Genomic DNA, 19949 nt, shown 5'->3' with positions numbered 1-19949 from the left:
TACAGTGGACTTTTCTACTTACACAAAGTAAGTATATGCACAAGGTTTTGGGACTCCAGGAGAATAGGGGCCCGGGGCAATTGCTCAATATGCCCTCTCCATGGGCCTGATTCATTAAGGATCTTAAATGAAGAGGTATCTTATTTCAGTCTCATGGACAAAACCATGTTACAATGCAAGGGGTGCAAATTAGTATTCTGTTTTGCACATAAGTTAAATACTAATTGTTTTTTCATGTAGCACACAAATACTTGATAGTTGATATTTGTGTGCTACATGAAAAAACAGTCATTATTTAACTTATGTGCAAAACAGAATACTATACACCCCTTGCATTGTAACATGGTTTTGTCCAGGAGACTGAAATAAGATACCTCTTCTTTTCAGATTCTTAATGAATCAGGCCCCATATCCTGCATGTCCTTGACACTCGTTGTACTTAGGAATAGATTGACAAATCTGGGCAAATCTGGTTCTAAACTAGAGTTACAGTGTTGCATCTGATAACTCTACTCAGTAAAGGTTGCAAGGTCCTATTTCTAAAAATAACCCCTCAAATAGAAAATCATCATATCTAAAGAATAAAATGCAGATTTTTTCAAGCTTCTTAGAAAAACAAGTATCCAAACATACTTTTGACTTCATTTTCTTTTACATTTTTTTAATTACCTGCATATATTATTAAAATTTAAATTGATGCTACATTTCCAAAGCCTATAAATACTATGTATAACTCTATAATAACTCCAGCTTTACGTCATGCTCCTTCTTCCTCCTCCCAGATTCCTGGTAGAATAGAGGTGACCTAGCTCGCCCACACAGATAGAATGCTCACTTTGGGTGTGAATGTTCACTGCATAAATGTGTCTTGTATAAAGGTTTAATCACTTAGCATACACACTACTTGTGCCAGTATTTTCGAGTTGCATGTATCTAACAATTGCCCCTTACTATGAGGGATAGAGCAGGATAGTTTCCATGCAAGTGCAGTACTGTAAGGACATGCAAATGCAAGTTGGGCACGCCCCGTTTAAATGCGTTGTGCAGTGTTTTGGGTTATAGTATCTCTGAAAAACATTCCTTAACAAGCATAATCTCGGCTCCTTGGTGATGATTGACATATTTGCCTTGGGCGCATCTATACACTAAGTTGAAGATTACATGAATTTAAAGATGCGCATAGAGTAAGGACAAAAGTTTACAGATGCTTATATATGCATGCAAACAGGCAACTTTTACATCAATTTCTAACTTGCAACATTTGTGTTCCAAACGTAATGCAATGTGAGTCTACTGTTGGGTAAATTACCTTTATTGTAGTATTCTGCTTGTGTGGATGAGTTCCTAGGGCCTGATTCATTAAGGGTTTTAACTTGAGAAACTTCTTATTTCAGTCTCCTGGACAAAACCATGTTACAATGCAAGGGTTGCAAATTAGTATTCTGTTTTGCACATAAGTTAAATACTGACTGTTTTTTCATGTAGCACACAAATATCAACTTTAAATTTCAGTGTACAAATAAGCTATCAAGTATTTGTATACTACATGAAAAAATAGTCAGTGCAAAACAGAATACTAATTTGCACCCCTTGCATTGCAACATGGTTTTGTCCAGGAGACTGAAATAAGAAGTTTCTCAAGTTAAGATCCTTAATGAATCAGGCCCCTAATGTCTAGCAGCTATATATTAACCAGAGTACAACAAAAGGTGTGGGACGGAAAAAAAATATATCAGCAGCGCTAAGTTTCTAAATTGTAAGCAAAGAAGGGTGGTAAAATTGCAGAAACCATTTTTTTCTACAAGATTTGGAGAGATACATTTAAATAAATAATAAAATTATAAAAATAAATTTGGGGGGGTTCATTCATCATTTAATTTCCAAAACAAAGAATAGTATATTGCATAAAAGGTAAACCTGTTATTGTACTCCAGGTTTCAGGTAAGGTATAAAGTAATGTAATTTTTTTTGTGCAATAAAAAAGACACATAATAAATGTTTAATTGTATGAATGCTGAAAAGGAAATATATTTGTTGGTAATAATACCTCTTCGCTCTATCTTTCTCATCTTCATCCATCAGCTCGTTTAGACAACACAGGATTCTAGGACAGAAAAGAAACCAACGGTAAATGCAATTAATGAAAATTGAATTTGGGCCCTGAAACAAAAAATCCATACAAATTTGCAGCTTATGTCTAAACAAACTCTGACGTTACCAACACAGCTGTGTCTGTTCCCTGTGGACGATCTCTCAGCAATCACTGCCCAGTAATAAGGTATCAGCAGAACTATGGTCTCTGTAGCAGAACCATCGCCATGCATAGTCCATGATCTCCACTACACTGACGTGACTTACAGCCAGCTATCACTGAGGATTCTGGGATTTATAGTTAAACAACACTTTCATGCCAAATGAAATGCCATTATCAGATATGTAGCACCCTTTGTCGGGGTGCTCTATGTTACAGCTGATGTCTGACCAGCACGCTATGATACATAAATCACCATTTTTTATACATTTGCTGTAAAACCTATGGTCACAGCATTTCAATCACAATTATGCCTCAAGTTAAAATGTGACTTTGACTCTTTCATGGCTATGTGACAGCAACGGAACATAACATATATGTCAATTGTTTGGAGATTTCATCATTGCCAATAATGACTCCAGGCTTTCCATTCCTTTCCCAGAATCAGTAAAAATCTTATTTGGCTGTAGGCACATTATAACAAATTAGGATCATCAGATCCCTTGTTACTCCTGACGTAAACATGGCGCATGTGCTAGTGATGTACCGCTGGGCACATTATGATATGTAGGTGACTGAACATATGTTCATAAATGCGCTTTTCCTATGTGCTTCTGTGGCAGCTTACGTTCGTTGCTAAACCAAGCAGAGAAGAATTCATTTTATTTGAAAGGGGTTATACTAAAGTGATAGGAGGGTAGACTTTAATGTGACATTTAGACATTTGCACAGTGCGCCTCTTCATATGTTTCTCTTCATATCTGTCAACCGTGCTACACTTTGAGGTTGTGGAGACATCTCCCAGGAAGGTGGCGGGGGGCGGGGCTTGCACCTTGACGTAAGCTGGGTGGACAAATCAGAAGCACCTATGCAAATTCAATGACTTTGGCAAAGTGCATCATCAATGACCTCCTATGTGTTTACCTGTCATGTACATAAATAGGGTATACACAATAAAATGCCATTGTGACCTGGGATAGCGCTAGACTCTATTCACGGGAGCAGCTCAGTTCCGCTTAAAGTGCAGATTCCTCTACTATGAAGCATCGTCTCTTCTGACCCATTTGCTCTGTTCCAAATTTTGATTTTTTTTTTTATGTATAAATGTAAATGAATATTTAGAATTTTTTTTATAAAAAACACATATATCAAAAGTTAGTGTACAATCTAAACTTACTACAAAGCTACAACTAAAATATCATTAAGCTAAAGCTGAAGTTAACATCTGAAAATTACAATTAAGGCTGTAAATTATAGAACATCTAAATCATATAAAGCAGGTGCACGTTATTACGAGTGTGTTTTCTGACTGTTTTATTGCATATATTTGCATACAAATGTGAGCGAGACACATTCCACTAGCTCTGAGCGCAGCAGCTAAAGAAACCACCACATCTGGACAAGAGAGAGGAAACAGGTATGTGGCAATTGAGCAACATTTAGCTCATTTATAAAATAGACATTTCTATCCGCCAGTTACTACACACGTTTGGTCTGAATTCTGGAGCAGAATTTATCAAGTTAAATTTGTCTCATCTTGTTAAATTTGTTTCATATAGTTCCTAAGGTGCAGTAATCATGTTATGCTCTCAGATGCGTGGTATGCAGCAAGCGACACTAAGAGACTCTTAATTGCTGTTTGCGGCATTGCAGGTCATCAAAGCGCGTGAACCTGTTCATCTGTGATATACACTTGTATTACTTACACATCAGGGTTCTTTCTGAGCCGGGCACAAAGTATGTTTAGGCTTCTTCTTGGATTCTATTGAAAATAAAATGGAATTTAATTAATTAAATGTGCTAACTTTATTTTGCATATCACTTTAATGTAAATTAATGGCAAATAATAATACATATGTTTTTTTTGAAAATACAATACATTCCATGTGTTAAGTACGTCCTGTTTTCCACACGTTCTGGCGCTGCAGAGTACTGTAGCGCCTTACAAATTACTGATAATACTAATAAAAATATTGCATGAAGTTCATGTTTACAGAGCTTTCCAAACAGAAACAGCACATAAAACCTCATTAAAACAGGTAGTTCTGTGACAAAATAAACCATAAAATAAATATAAACTTAATATCACCAAAACCAGTTAAGCTCTACACCCCCGCCCCCCCCACCCCCAAGTATAAATTAAGTATCTGGGAGAGAATTCAAATGCCATGTCAAGTAACACCAACACAAAACTTGACATAAATTATGCCACCACCCCTACCTCAAACAAAATAAAACATACTGATTTCCTTCTCTGTGACTGCTAATATATAACTTGTCTTTGTCAAGTTTGTTCCTTGTACTACCAAGAGTGCCAAGTGTTTTTAAATGCTTTATAATGCATTTAGAGGAAACAAAATTGAACATTCCAGATTTGAACCCGGAAGGTAAAATATACTGTTTAGTTACATTATTAAGTTGATATTCCATTGCAGTTCTGTTAAAAAGTAAAGTATTGCCTCCCCACTCCATTGCAGAGAAGTGCGATTCCTGCCATATCTTTAAAAATGGATCTTTCACCCAAATAACTTTAAGAAAAGCATCAACTTTCCCTGTATGCACTTAATGCCTACCTACCAACTGTCCCGAATTAAGCGTCACAGTTCTGATATAAGCATAACAGTCCCGGTATAAGCAGAACAGTCCCGATATAAGCGGAACAGTCCTCATTCTGGGGGACTGTTCTGCTGTCACATTTGTCCCGACTTGCTGGGAAAGCTGGGAAGTATGTCCCGTTAACCACCACAAGCAGAGTGAACACATATAGTCAGCAATGGGGGAGGTGACTCCAGAGTAAGGAGTGACCCTTTTTAGAGGGGGCGTGGCTGTGTCTCAACTTTGAAAATTTAAATGCTGAGAGGCGTGTAAAAGATTTCTTACTTATTTTTAGGTTTAATTGTTTAAAATCTGTCTTTAGCCCTATAAAACTCCTAATACATTCTTACTTAGCCACACTGGTTTACTTTTTATTCCTAGAGTTTTTGACACTATTAAGTATATGCTTGCAACATAATATATTTTAAAAATGTCCCACTTGACCTCTGTGCTTTTGTAAGAGAGAAGCCTGTCTATGATCTAACAATAACAGACACATGGCTTGTACAATCAGACACTGCCTCACCTGCAGCACTTTCACATGGTGTCCTTCACTTCACCCACATCTCAAGGTCTTTAAGAAGACAAGGAAGTGTTACTGCACTCTTCCTTTCCCCACATTGCACATTCACAGTTCTACCAAATGTTCCATCACTCATTCTTATTTTTGTACATACATACTATCTGGATTTTCAATCCATTCTCTCTGCATGTTGTTGTGATCTATCGTCCCCCTGGAACACACCAATAATTCCTTGAACATTTTTCTGATTGTTATCCTCTGACAACCCCACCATCATCCTGGGTGATTTCAACACCCCAATAAATTATCCACATTCTCTTTGTGCCTCCAAAGTACTCTGTCGAATCTCCTTTCTTTACTTCCCACAGTGAACTGACTCTTCCACTCACCGTGATGGCAATAGTCTTGATCTAGATTTCTCCAGACTTTGTTTAGTTTCTGACTCAGCAGCATTGATCGGGATGGGGGCGCGCCCGCCCCCGGTCCGATCAATAATGCTGCCGAGGACTTTGAAGGGCCCCCTGGATGCCTGAGGCCTGGCAACGCTCAACTGTAATTTATCCCAATATGAGTGAAAAGAGAGAAATCAATATTATGTATACATTATTAACACATACACATCTATGTGTGCACAATATTTTATTTAAATAAAGATTATCAATATACTCAGTTATGTCCAATGGATAGCTTGAAATGCATTTCTTAATAAAAGTGGTGTTAATAATTAACCAATTTGTGACATATGTGGGTATGAAATTAAACTCACAATACTTAAATGCAGCTCATAATCAGATTTACACTGAAATAACTAAATAGATACCTTTTTTTATTTATTCATATAAGCTGTTATTGTGGATGAATGTTTATACAATTTGTAATTTCAAACTAATTACTCTCTTCACTCTTTCTCAAGATCCCTAATTAGAACACTTTATTAGTGATTTTCATTCTACTGCAACATAATCACTAAGTACCTCAGCAGCCATTTTGAAATGTGCCAAGCTAAATTATCTATTACAACAAACAACTTTTCTTTCTGCCTGCTACATATTCTTTTGTGGATAACAGGAAATTAAAGATGGTTTCCCGTGGCTTACTCACTTTGATACATATATAATTAGAAATATTTTAGGATAATTCCTAGTGAACACCCATATACACTGTAATAGAGATGTGGTAATATCTGAAAGGAAAACAACTATACAGGAAAACATGAAAAGTCAAAGTGAATTTCATTAAAACATATGTCATGAATACAGTCACAATACAGTCAGGTGAAGTAGAAAATACACCCTATTTTAAAAATAGGGGCCTGATTCATTAAGGATCTTAACTTAAGAAACTTCTTATTTAAGTCTCCTGGACAAAACCATGTTACAATGCAAGGGGTGCAAATTAGTATTCTGTTTTGCACATAAGTTAAATACTGACTGTTTTTTCATGTAACACACAAATACTGGATAGCTTATTTGTACACTGAAATTTAAAGTTGATAATTGTGTGCTACATGAAAAAACAGTCAGTATTTAACTTATGTGCAAAACAGAATACTAATTTGCACCCCTTGAATTGTAACATGGTTTTGTCCAGGAGACTTAAATAAGAAGTTTCTTAAGTTAAGATCCTTAATGAATCAGGTCCTAGATTTTTAAATATCAGGACATAATTAACAAGTTGACAAATCTAATTCAAGTAAAGCTAAATAATCCATAACAGATTTTATTTGGTCATTTATTTAACATAAAAAATCCATGCATAAGAAAGTATGTACATCCTTACTATTTCTATATCTGTAATGAAGGTAATTATTTGATCATCGCTAATTGCTATCAAGATCATATAAAACAGCACGTTTGACTGTCTGGTCTTTAGCATTTAGGTTTATGTTAACACCATGCAAAGGAGAAAATACATCAGCAATGATCTCAGAGAAGCAATTGATGCTGCTAATCATTCTGAGAAGGTTATGAGGCCATTTCTAACCATTTCTTCATTCTACAGTGAGGAAGATTATGTACAAATGGAGAACACTAATGACAATCATTCTTCCCAGGAGTTGGGCATCCCACAAAAGCTATCCAAAGATCAGACCATAGAAAACTCCAATAATTTGTGAAGAATCCAAAAGTTACTTACAGGACTCTGCCAACATGGTTAATGTTTAGTCTACCATCAGAAAAGACTGAACCGATATGGCTTTCATTAAAATGTAGTCAGAAGTAAGACCCTTCTCTCAAAGAACAACAACATTGCAGTAAGGTTTGCAAAGCTGCATCTAAACAAAACACAAGACGTCTTAGACAATATGCTCTGAAGAGATGAAACCAAAGTGGAGTTGTTTAGTCTTAGTGAACAAAAAGTAATTTTTGATGAAAAACAAGAACACATCTTATCACTTTTTTATCATTTTTTGCAGCCATTAGACCTGTTGTCTCATCATCATTGAATACACCATAACTCCTCTTTATACCAGAGTATTCTAGAGACAAATGTAAGGCCAACTGTCCCACAACTGAAGCTGGCCAAACAATAGGACAATAATCCAAGCACACAAGCAAATCTAGAAGTGAAAGAATAGGAATAGGGTTTTGGAATGGCCAAAAGTTCAGAGCTCAACCCACACTGAGAGGCTGTGGTTAAATGTTTACAATTTTAGATCTATACGGTTGTTAATTGAATTATATGCTAACATACAAAAATACTGATTTTAAAGAAGGTATACTTTCTTCTTTATATGACTGTGTATATATATATATATATATATATATATATATATATATATATATATACATATATATATATTCATATATATGTATACGTGTCAAGTGTCCTGCAGCTCATCTCTGGAGATTTTTCAAACTAGTTTGCAGAGTTGTCTACTGAAAGCTGAAAGTAACCATGCATGCACTTCGTACACTGAGGGTGTTGGGGTCAAGAACCTTTCAGTTACAGCACACTGTTTTCATGGTGAATGTTGTATGTTTTCAAAGCAGATACAGTTGATGCTTAGGCTTTTAATGGGGGGAATCCTATAATGTTGCTATGGCAACCCCTTTTATTAGAAAGCCTAAATGGCTGTAAGCAATGTTCCCTCAAATCTCAGACATTTTGAAAACAAAGCGTTAGCGGCTTAATCTAATCAGAACCATTCTGAAGGACAGCATTGTAAATTCAGTTTTTAACACTATCATTTCCAGACCACTCTGCTTAGAAAGACATTGGATGCAAAGGAGGCTTGAGACAGATATCCCTTGCCTGACAGCTCTGATATATACCTGAATACTACTAAAGATACATTGGAGTCGACAGTGAGGGGCGACCAAGCCAACGGAGGCACGGGGGTCCAGTTTGGGCCTAGTAGAGCAGAGCAGGTGCATCTGGACTGGATTCCCAGGCCTACCCCCAGGATTTCCTATGGGGCCCGATGATTGAGCCTTACTCCCCTGTTTCTGTACCTACAAATACATCAAACAGACATGCCAGCACATCCCAAATTAGGAAGGAGACACGTCTGGTTCAGGATTCATTATTCACCTTTTGGTTGAATTTACCTTGGTTCAGTAAATTATTTGACATAAAAGACATCCTTACTCTCAGCTAATTAATTGAGCTCAGATTAATTAAGTCAAAAAGAATATTAGTAAAAAAGAGTCCCAGACCAGACAAGTGTCTCCCTCATGAAATAGGTCATGTTGGCATTTCTACTCAAATATTGTGTAAGTAACACAAATTTAATGCCCCAATACAGTTAAAATAAATGTTTAACACTGCACAGTGCTGATTGTTACAAGCATATTCTTTTCTGAAAAAATGTCACATTATAGTTATAATAAATGATACTAATTTCAATATGCTATCAATATAAAGCCAATAATGCCTTAAGTAGAGGCACAAAAGTTATTCCTGATGAAACTAACGTATTGCAAAAACAAACATCAAGTGGTTAATAGCTCTTATACAGTTAAAAGATTCTAAGAAACCACCTGGGCACCATTATCACACTGAAATTCTATGAATAACACTTTTTGGACTACTCTCGGACTACTCTACAATTACTCTGATGCTTCATCTCACTTAGATTTGGTAAAGTAACGATAGGTTGGTAATGGATCCACTTCGTACTTGCATATGCCTTTTGGATTGTCTACTTCTGGGCACCATTTAATGTAACCGCATGATCAAAAACTGCAGAGAAATCAGATAACCCAATGGAAAATTGCTGTGAAGTCAGCTGGGAACTGCAACATGCAATCTGTGACTTGCTCAGCTTATGTGGATCTGCTGTAATTGTCACTCTGCCGTGCATTCTCCGACATGCTGAAAGTTGTAGTTTAAAAAAAAGCTCTTCCTGCTTTAAAATGCTGTGACTTGAGGTCCCATGACAGCTCTGGTTAGTAGGCCTTCTCGGACATAGTTTAACATGCTTGAATGATGGAACTTCCATATCCACACAACCTCTGGCGTGTGGGACATGATAGGACTTATAGGGTGGCTGGCAGGTAATGCTCAGAGTTATAGTTCCTCAACAGGGGCTTGATTAATTAAGGATCTTAAATTAAGAATTTTCTTATTCAAGTCTCCTGGACAAAACCATGTTACATTGCAAGGGGTGCAAATTAATTTTCTGTTTTGCACATAAGTTAAATACTGACTGTTTTTTCATGTACCACACAAATACTTGATAGCATATTTGTACACTGAAATTTAAAGTTGATATTTGTGTGCTACATGAAAAAACAGTCAGTATTTAACTTATGTGCAAAACAGAAAACTAATTTGCACCCCTTGCATTGTAACATGGTTTTGCCCAGGAGACTTAAATAAGAAACTTCTTAATTTAAGATCCTTAATGAATCAGGCCCCAGATGAGGCTTTTAGTCTATCTGAAACTTGCAGACTGGTCCAGAAGTGCATTCTGGGAGTTATAGGCTGGCTGGCAATCAGTGGCAAATTAAAACTATCATGATTAGAGTTAATACCTATTTTATCAGTAGGCAACAATGGGACTTCATGTTAATGTTATTAATGCAGCAGAAATGTAACAGATATAGGAAGGCCAGTATTTTTGGTTTCCAGAAAAATTGTCCTTTTTTATTATGGACTTCAGCTAGTACTCAAGCCACAGGCCTCCCACAACAATTATTAGTAAACCTGATTACCCACTTAAACTCATACCCCCAGTGCAGCAAGCCTCATACTCCATAATCTTTGCAATAAACAGCATTTCCATTTACAAACCCCTCACTGACAATCAATGTGCAGCCATTTTTCCCTGGGCTCAGGGAAAACAGGGCTCTGTGGCTCTATGGAAGGAAGGTGTGAATCAGATGACAATCAAAAGCTGCAATCACAGTGATTAGGGCTTCTGATTGGTCCTTCCACAGCCATTTTAAAGGGGCAAACCTAAATGGTCAGCTACTTACATTGGGGTTCAGATTTACCTTAACTAAGAAAAAAATTAGTTCAGGTAAATCAGTTATCTTGTTTAAATCAGTTATCTTGTTTAAATCAGTTATCTTGTTTAAATCAGTTATCTTGCCACAAAAGCAGAACACAATTCTGTGATTGCTAATATTTCGACACATACTTTACTGCAGCCAATGACTAAAATAAAGTCCTTACTTCAGAAATAGAAGAGGAATAGAAAATTGTAAGAGGGATTTGTCCTATTTTCCTTCTTTGAAAAAAGTGTAAGAAAATAGCCCTTAAAAAAATTATTCCATGTGGGCGATTTTATATGGAGCTGAAATAAGCTTTGTGGTCATTAAAAAACAACCACTTGTTAAAAGTAGGTATAGTTCTAAAGCAATGTAGAAGGTAAGGGATGTAAATATCAGATTGAAATAGTAGTTTTGGCCATAATGAGACAGGTATTTTATAAAGAAAGAAATTTGCAACTACAGTTGTATTTTTTTAACACCTGAAATATGGATTTTTATCATTTTGTATTCATAAGTAAAAGTAACCTTGGTAACATACTAACATGGTAAGATATTTTTTAACTACTAGAATGTCTGCAAAATCTGTCTGCTCCCTGTGCTAGTCGTTGGCACAACGGTGCGGCTGGCTCCCGGTTCATTTGATGGAGAGGACATATACAAGGGTAAAAAAAATTTTTTAAGATTTTCTCAAACAAATAGTAGACATAATAGAGTTTTTTATTTGTCAAAAGATGTTAATATAGTTTTACCTTATTAGCCCATCACCGCTTACCGCATCAATACAAGATCAATTATCGCTGCAATTTATTATTAAAATATTGCCGGAGCTGCTGAGTGACACCCAGCTGGCCAGAGATACTGGCTAGCAGCGGTAAGGCTTTACTTACCGCTTCACCAGGGACATATGTGCATTCGCCGCAACCGTTTTTGCTGCAGGTAGGACTTTTATTCGTTTAATAAATAGGCCCACAGCACATTATTAGACACAAATCTAAATGTTAGATTTAAAATGTAAGAAATTCAAAATAATATAAAATGGAAATCAAATTTCTACTTATCAGGAAATATATATGTAACAAAATAATAATAAACGTAAACCTACATTTCGGAATTGTGTTATTTCAGCAACTTACATTGAAATTGGGTAGTATTGTATGTATTTGGATTTTAGTTGTGCAAGTTCACTTGAGGTGAGTGGGTCTAGAGACCGGAGTTCCAATCTTTCACTCCAGTTGATTTGTAATCTTAAGTAGCTTTTTGATTGCAAAGTGACTTTTGAAACTATTTTTTACTGCAATAATTACTTTTTCATTAACTACATTTTAGCATGACTTTATTTAGAATAAGGACGTAATTGAAGATATTTGGAATAAAAAGTACACATTTTAACTTGGACTTTGTAGATAGAAAATTAGGGTAATTTTGCTCTAAATTAATACCTGACCATATATTACTTCCAGCAGACTCCACTTTTTTAGAAATACATTGATATAGGTGGCTCTTTACCATAACTTTGCACTGGGCAGCAGTGTCATCTGACCTTGCCTGATCATGTGATACACATTATTCAACGTGTTCTACAAAGCAAACTATAAGTATGTAAATTGATTTAATGAATAGCATAAATCAGCACTTTTGTAAACATCATCATCATCATCAGTTATTTATATAGCGCCACTAATTCCGCAGCGCTGTACAGAGAACTCATTCACATCAGTCCCTGCCCCATTGGAGCTTACAGTCTAACTTCCCTAACATACACACACACACACAGAGACTAGGGTCAATTTGGTAGCAGCCAATTAACCTACCAGTATGTTTTTGGAGTGTGGGAGGAAACCGGAGCCCCCGGAGGAAACCGGAGTCCCCGGAGGAAACCCACGCAAACACGGGGAGAACATACAAACTCCTCACAGATAAGGCCATGGTCGGGAATCAAACTCATGACCCCAGCACTGTGAGGCAGAAGTGCTAACCACTAGGCCACTGTGCTGCCCACATCATGTAAACATCATGAGCTTTTATGTTACACATGCTTTTAACAACACAGATTTATTTGTTTGTTGAGCATCACCCTGCATCTGTTATTGACATTTTAACAGCCAGTCAATAGTAACGTAAAAAGACAGTTACAATATAGTGTAGGTTTATGTAGTGTAGTAAAATGTAACATGTATTATTAACATTAATTCCTCTACAGTAATAGGTACTCATATTATCTTTCCTATTATTATTATTATTATTATTGCAATAATAATAATAATAATAATAATAATAATGTATTTATTTATTTAACAATCCTAACAAATGTGCCCTTTTATTTTAGGCACCATTCCATAAGTTGTTGGTGTTCAAATAAAATTGACATTGAAGAAAACTGGGTTTTATTTTGCCTATTTTCTGCTGACATTAAGTCAAAATATTACACATCAACTTAATATTAAAGTTGTTAATTTTAAGATGACATTTTTTAACATTGCTAGTCAAAATTTTAATAAAATGTATTTTATATACAAACATGTAACACTGGGATGATAAATACAGCAAATGATAAGGGAATTGGTAAGGCAATTACTCCCCTTTTTGCAGCCTAGTTTTGTCTAGCTGATATCCAAATAAGACAAAGGGATCTATTTATTGCCACAGTGCAGTAGATATCAATATGCCTCATTGTAAATTGTAGCGATACATAATGAAATAACGCTGCAATTTACCATTGCGCAGCTGCTCTGGAAGACCCGCTGAAGACACTTCTCCTCCAAGAAGCCTTTTCCCTCTTCACCAGCAGCCCAATGCTGCCAGCTCCAATAATTATGTTAAGGTCGATTAAATCTCTGATTGCTCTGGCATTAACCCTTTGTTAAATAACAAAAAGCTCTGGAAGAGTCTTTTCCATGTTTTACGCCAGAATTTTTGCTCTTCTCTTTTTGTTAATAATAATTAACAAAATTAGATTAGATTGGATCCTTAGATTGTATGCTCCTTTGAGTAGGGTCTTCTCTCCTCCTATCTTCTCCACTTTTAACTCTGCTCATCAGCTTCCCTGCCTTCCTCCTCGAGGACCCTCTTCCCCCATCCCCTCTCGCTCCCTCCTCTTCCCCCTGGGGGTCTCCCTCTCATCCGTGCCCTCCCTCCTAGGTGCCGTTGTTGGCAGACCTTCCGCTCTCCCCTCCCCCGCCCCTCTAGCTGTGCCTTGAGCCCACTGAGTTACTGTGATTTTTGTTTACTGTACTGTGCTGTCTCACCTCATATTGTAATTTTGTTTGTCCCTGTACGGCGCCGCAGACACCTAGTGGCAGCCTATAAATAAAAATGAATAATAATAATAATAATTATAATAATGTTAAACAGACCCCAGAAGGTTATTTCTGGGCTTCAGGAAAAAGCTGGAAGATACTTTTATCCCAGTCATTAATTGAGCATGGATAATAAATTTTAATATTATTTTAGGACTCTTTTCCAAAAGAGTTTAAGGGCTCATTTTCATGGTGGTGTTGCAATGCATGTAAAGGTATGACATACATTTTTAAATGTAATTCTACATTAAATTATTAAAATTTGGATTTCTTTAAAATTAAAAATGAATCCATTGATATGTCTTTAAATGTCTAAATATTGTTTTTACTTACATGTGTTTACTAAATGTGAAAACACATTAAAATGTCAGAAAACAAACTGACACGATTTTAGTGAATCTTTTTTTTATATCAGTAGTTTCTCATTACCATTAAAAATCAATGTAATACTGAGGTAAAAAGAAATGTGGTTTGCAACGTACAAGCAGCAAAAATGCATTTAAAACACAAATATAAACTGCTTTAGAATAGAATTAAACAGTTACGGGGGAAAAAATGAAACACTTGTGTAAACAATCCCATAGTATCACTTTGGTTTCTTTTGTTATTAACATACATTTACCAGAATTTCAGTGATGTTCAGTTCATAATGAACTGACCACCCCTAGCTTTATTCGTAGACCATAAATTCCACAAATTTACAAATACAGTACGGAATGGCGAAGGAAAGGTAGGTCTCAAAGATATTTTACTAGACCATCGGGAAACAGCCTCTTGCGTTGCCAAACTCGATGTGTGCAAAATTGTGCCGCATTTTCACTCATCTCTATTTGACATAAAACTATCACTTAACATGGTGTATTAGCCGACACAAAGAATTATGTATTTGTTACCAAACACACAAAAAAATGCAGTTAATGTAACCGATAATACAAATTTAACAAACAAAGCACAGCACTTTTATCAAGTCAAATACACACTTTATTACCTTTGACAGAAGCTTTGCTATCGATGGCAGCATGCAGTCCACAAAACTGTCTACAAGTCTTCCTTACTCCTCATTACTAATACCATTCTCTGTGCTCCCGACTGAGAGATCATCCAATCTCTACTCTACTCCAATGCATCAACAAGCAAAATGCTAAGTCATCCATCTGACTTTGAGGAATGATCATTTTGCTTTGTCATGTCTTCTCCACAGGCCAAATCTGGACAACTCTCAGTTGTGGGAGGAGAGCACAGAAACTAATAAAATGAGTCACCCAAATTAACCTAGGGAAGGGCCGTCCCTGCCACCATGGCAAAAAAACCTGCTTAGAACGGACTATCCTGACTATAAAAACAACAAAATTTAAGTATGGAAAGTCATTTATCACATGTTCCCATTACAGGGGACCTGCAATAGATTCTATAAAATATCTTCCTATATATTGTATGTTGTTATTTTTGGAATATGAACAATCGTGCACAATTAAAGCACCCCACCCATATCTGGCAGAGCTAAACAATGAGAACAGTTCAAATAATAGTTATTGTTGTTGACAAAATATAAAAGTCTATCTAGTGAAACCTTTTTATAGATTACGTTTTCTTCTGTAGTTGAACTGGAAAAAAGCAACAGAAAAGCAATGAACTTCTCCTAACTGGGCTATAGGACAGGGTATACAACGGTCCTTGCTGTGTGATGACTGTATTTCAGGAAAGATGTTTATTTATCAATGCTCCAATAGACAATTAGAGAAACTTCAGAGTCCAGTAAGGTCAGAAATACTGTAATTAAAGGAAAACTGGAGTAAATGTGGAGTTATTTAATCATCCTCATCATCATCATTTATTTATATAGCGCCACTAATTCCGCAGCGCTGTACAGAGAACTCATTCACATCAATAATTTAATAGTGAAGATTTAGCAATTCTAACATACTCCAGATTATCTTTAGTTCAGATTCACAAATGTCCCATAGTGTGTTTTACGCTACACTGTATTGGTAGCTTCCACTGGGTCACACGGGATCACACATATAAAAATAACAGTATTAGACTTAACAGCTGCAGACTGACATTGAGCACTGTAACTAATTATTTTACTCACAATCAATTCCAAGACCATCAACGTCACATTCACTTGAGCCTATTTATTGTACTTGTTTTTGTTTGTTTTTTTGGTTTAATTTTAATTTTATACTGGAACAACCCATAGGCATAACCATTCACCCTATATAAATATTTCAGCAGAGGTAAATATATTTTGTACAGAATGTTTCCATCTTACATAAATTCGTCACTAGTAAAATAGTGAGACATTGTTTTCATTATTTTATTATAAAAACACATTGCCATAAATACATTTTTGTTTACAATTTTAATCAATGTACGTAAACTAATGATGACAGCTGTAAAAGAGTGGTCATCTAGTAGTAATGAGTGACGTGGGGTTAGAACAGTTTATAGCAGACTGATATGAATTGGTGATATATGCTTTTTTGGATATATTTTCCAAAGCTAAATGGGTATGTCATAAATAACTCTCAAACTAATGAAGTGATGTTTTTCAAGGTAAATGTGCCCTACCCACCTCGTAGATTTTGGCTTGTAATTGGTCCTCTTGCTCACACACCCCCTCCGGTACCATATAAAGTTGGTTTGCTTAACCTTCGGATACCCAAAATGGGGTCTAAAGTGACCCCAAACATAGATTTTTATATGCCTACTGAATAATATTTATAGATAATCATTGATATTTTTTGTATTTTACTTTTAATCAATTAGTAATGCTATTGTGAATTTAGATCTTAAAATAATAACCCAATTAACTGTAAAAATTAATTTGAGAAGTTGGATCAAATCTGACCCCATTTTGTGTCATGACTTGCATCAGTGTGAATATTATTTCTTTCACTGTTTTTCAGTTAGCGCAGTATGTAAAAGGATGGGCTACCTCCTTCCCTGTTTTCAGCCTGCACCACATTATACCAAATCATGGGCCTGCTGCGAGGTCTCTTGGCTCGGGAGGTTGGCAACCTTTAAGATGTCTGTGTTACCAAAAATGATGTACCTATTTCGGACCATACCTGCTATTATCCCGAAACCATTGTTTGATAAACTGCAGTCAATTATGTTAACATATGTATGGAAAGGTAAACTCCCTCGTATGGCCGGATCTCAAATGTGCCTGCCCAAACAACATGGTGGTTTAGCGTTACCAGTTTTACATAAATATCACCACGCTTGTCTTCTATCCCAAATAAGAGATTGGTCTCTTCCCCAAATCAGAAACCGTGGGTGGATTTAGAAAGGGCATTGTGTTTGAGGTTCCCGCTAGAAGACTTAATCTGGGTCCCTAAATCCTGGCATCCGGCAATTGCTCTCCTTCCCAAGATGATTAAAGACTCTCTGGTGGTGTGGGATAGGTTTACTGCTAATAGCCAAAATCTTACGCTCCCTACTACAAATATCTCGCTGGCAACTGTAGCAAAACTTATTCCAGAGTTAAACCTAAATCGTTGGATTGAGAATGGGGCTAAATTTTGGTCGGATTTACTTGAGGAGCAGAGGCTTTTGTCATTTTCGCAAATACGAGATAAATTTCGCTTACCTGCCCAGCAATTCTATAAATATTTGCAGATTAGACATTGGTCTTCTACCCTCCCTGGACAGGGATTGGAGTGTCTCGGGACACTGCCCTATTATATACGAGATTGACGAAGGGTTCTAATAGGGCAGGTATTACCTTTTGGTATAAATTTCTCTTTTCCCCTATAATGGATACTAAGTCCAGATCCTAACTACAATGGGAAATAGACCTTGATATTACGCTCACCACTGGTCAATGGAAGAAAATATTTGTTAATTCTTTTCAAATGTCCAAATGTGTGAATCATTCGGAAATGATGGTGAAGTTAATTAATAGACTCTACATAACGCCGACTCATCTTCACAAAATGTGGCCCGCTCAGTCCAAATTTTGTTGGAGGCAATGCGGCTCAACGGGGGATATTATGCACATATTCTGTGGCTGCCATGTCCTCCGTCCATTTTGGGAGCAGGTGTTTGAATTTGCTAATAAGATGACCTCTCAAAAAGCAGATCCCACTCCGGAAGTGGCTTTATTACAGCATTTCCCACCACAATTCCCTCTCCATGCTCGATATGTGTTTTGTCACATTCTGATAGCCGCTAGGGCAGCGTTGGCTCAAAACTGGAAAACCCGCGACCCGCCCGCACTAAACAAAGTGATTGCTAAAGTACAGTTTAGCTTCGAAATGGAGACGTGGGGGATCATCATCATCATCATCATCATCATTATTTATTTATATAGCGCCACTAATTCCGCAGCGTTGTACAGAGAACGCATTCACATCAGTCCCTGCCCCATTGGAGCTTACAGTCTAAATTCCCTAATATAGACACACATACTCACACACAGACACAGACAGAAATAGAGACAGACAGACAGAGAGAGACTAGGGTCAATTTTGATAGCAGCCAATTAACCTACCAGTATGTTTTTGGCGTGTGGGAGGAAACCGGAGCACCCGGAGGAAACCCACACAAACACAGGGAGAACATACAAACTCCACACAGATAAGGCCATGGTCGGGAATTGAACTCATGACCCCAGTGCTGTGAGGCAGAAGTGCTAACCACTAGGCCACTATGCTGCCATATTCTTCATCCCCCTCATCACCCCTAATTAAGTGATTTTCCTGGCATGTGTATACTACAGAGGGTGAGGGGGCAGTTAGAGCTCGAGCTGACTCGTTGCTTTCCCTTTCACAGTGCACCTTGAATGAACCCTTGACAGAATCCGCATAGGTTTCTGATGGGAATACCCCACTGAGAGGGTGACCTCCCTGAGGTGGCCGGTTCTCTTTGCTGTATTACTGACCTACTGGCTTGATAGTATATATTGTATTAAGTACTGTAAATTTCGATGTGATATAATGTGTTTACCCTACTATGTACCCCCCTTCCCTTCTCTTTTTTCTGGTCTTCCCTTCCCCCTCCCCTTCATTTTTTTTTTCTGTATTCCTTAAACTTGAAAGAAAAATAAAAAATACTATTGAAGTTAAAAATGTATTAGAAATCTTTGTTTGATAGGATAATTTTACTAGTGGTCATTCAGAGACATTTCTCAGCAACACACTATACATCGCAAGTAGACTAAAAGAGACCACTGAGTATTATTGTATTATCATTTTTGTAATTTTTACCCTATTGACCTCCATCATATGTTTATGTTTTAAGTAAAGAACATTTATAGTTTCTGCTTTCAAGTTGTGTCAATCTTCATGGATTTGTACATTTTGGAATAAGCTTTTTATATATATATATATATGTATGTATAGAGATAGATAGATAGATAGATAGATAGATAGATAGATAGATAGATAGATAGATAGATAGATAGATGAATAGACAGATAGAAAATATAATATTCTGTTGGGAGATTTAAAGCAAAAAAATGAAGGTGGCCCAGTGACCCAGACCAAGGTAGCCCATTATGGGACGGGCCTGGGCGACAGATGCCCCCTACCCCCCAGTCCAGCCTGCCTCTGCCTGCAGTCCTAGTCTTAGGGGCGTAGCTACTGAAGAAATATTAGATTTAAGTAGAGTTGTGCTTTAATAATATACAACTTATATAAAACCACAAAAAACACAAACACAAAACTTACAATAATCCAAATGGTAGATACTGATGAACACTGAGCCTGAGACACTTTTATAAACTACATGCTGTTTTATAAAGATTTACATAAAAGAAGGGATAATATGTAAGGAAATGTGTTTACATGTGATGTTTACCCCCAATACAATATCTATCACTAGCTGAAGGGGAATCA

General features: G+C 36.6%; 1 protein-coding gene across 3 annotated transcripts in view; it reads right to left on the bottom strand.

The window, feature by feature from the left end:
* The window catches only part of PASD1 (PAS domain containing repressor 1), a 124235-nt gene that overhangs the window by 63152 nt on the left and 41134 nt on the right, over positions 1 to 19949 (bottom strand). Inside the window, exons 1-3 of one of the 3 annotated variants that reach the window (XM_075184262.1) lie at positions 15095 to 15288; positions 3958 to 4013; positions 2048 to 2104 (exon numbers count right to left, since the gene is read on the bottom strand). In XM_075184262.1, the coding sequence (XP_075040363.1) occupies positions 2048 to 2104; positions 3958 to 4013; positions 15095 to 15127 (146 nt within the window). In that variant the 5' untranslated portion in view covers positions 15128 to 15288. Of the gene's footprint in view, positions 1 to 2047; positions 2105 to 3957; positions 4014 to 15094; positions 15289 to 19949 lie in introns of those variants that run through there. The other 2 variants (XM_075184264.1, XM_075184263.1) reach the window with 2 other exon arrangements.

The sequence above is a fragment of the Mixophyes fleayi genome, chromosome 9 (assembly GCF_038048845.1).
Source record: "Mixophyes fleayi isolate aMixFle1 chromosome 9, aMixFle1.hap1, whole genome shotgun sequence".
NCBI classification, from domain to species: domain Eukaryota; kingdom Metazoa; phylum Chordata; class Amphibia; order Anura; family Limnodynastidae; genus Mixophyes; species Mixophyes fleayi.
The sequence above is the reverse complement of the archived record's forward strand: the minus strand, read 5'-3'. Positions and strand labels throughout refer to the sequence as shown.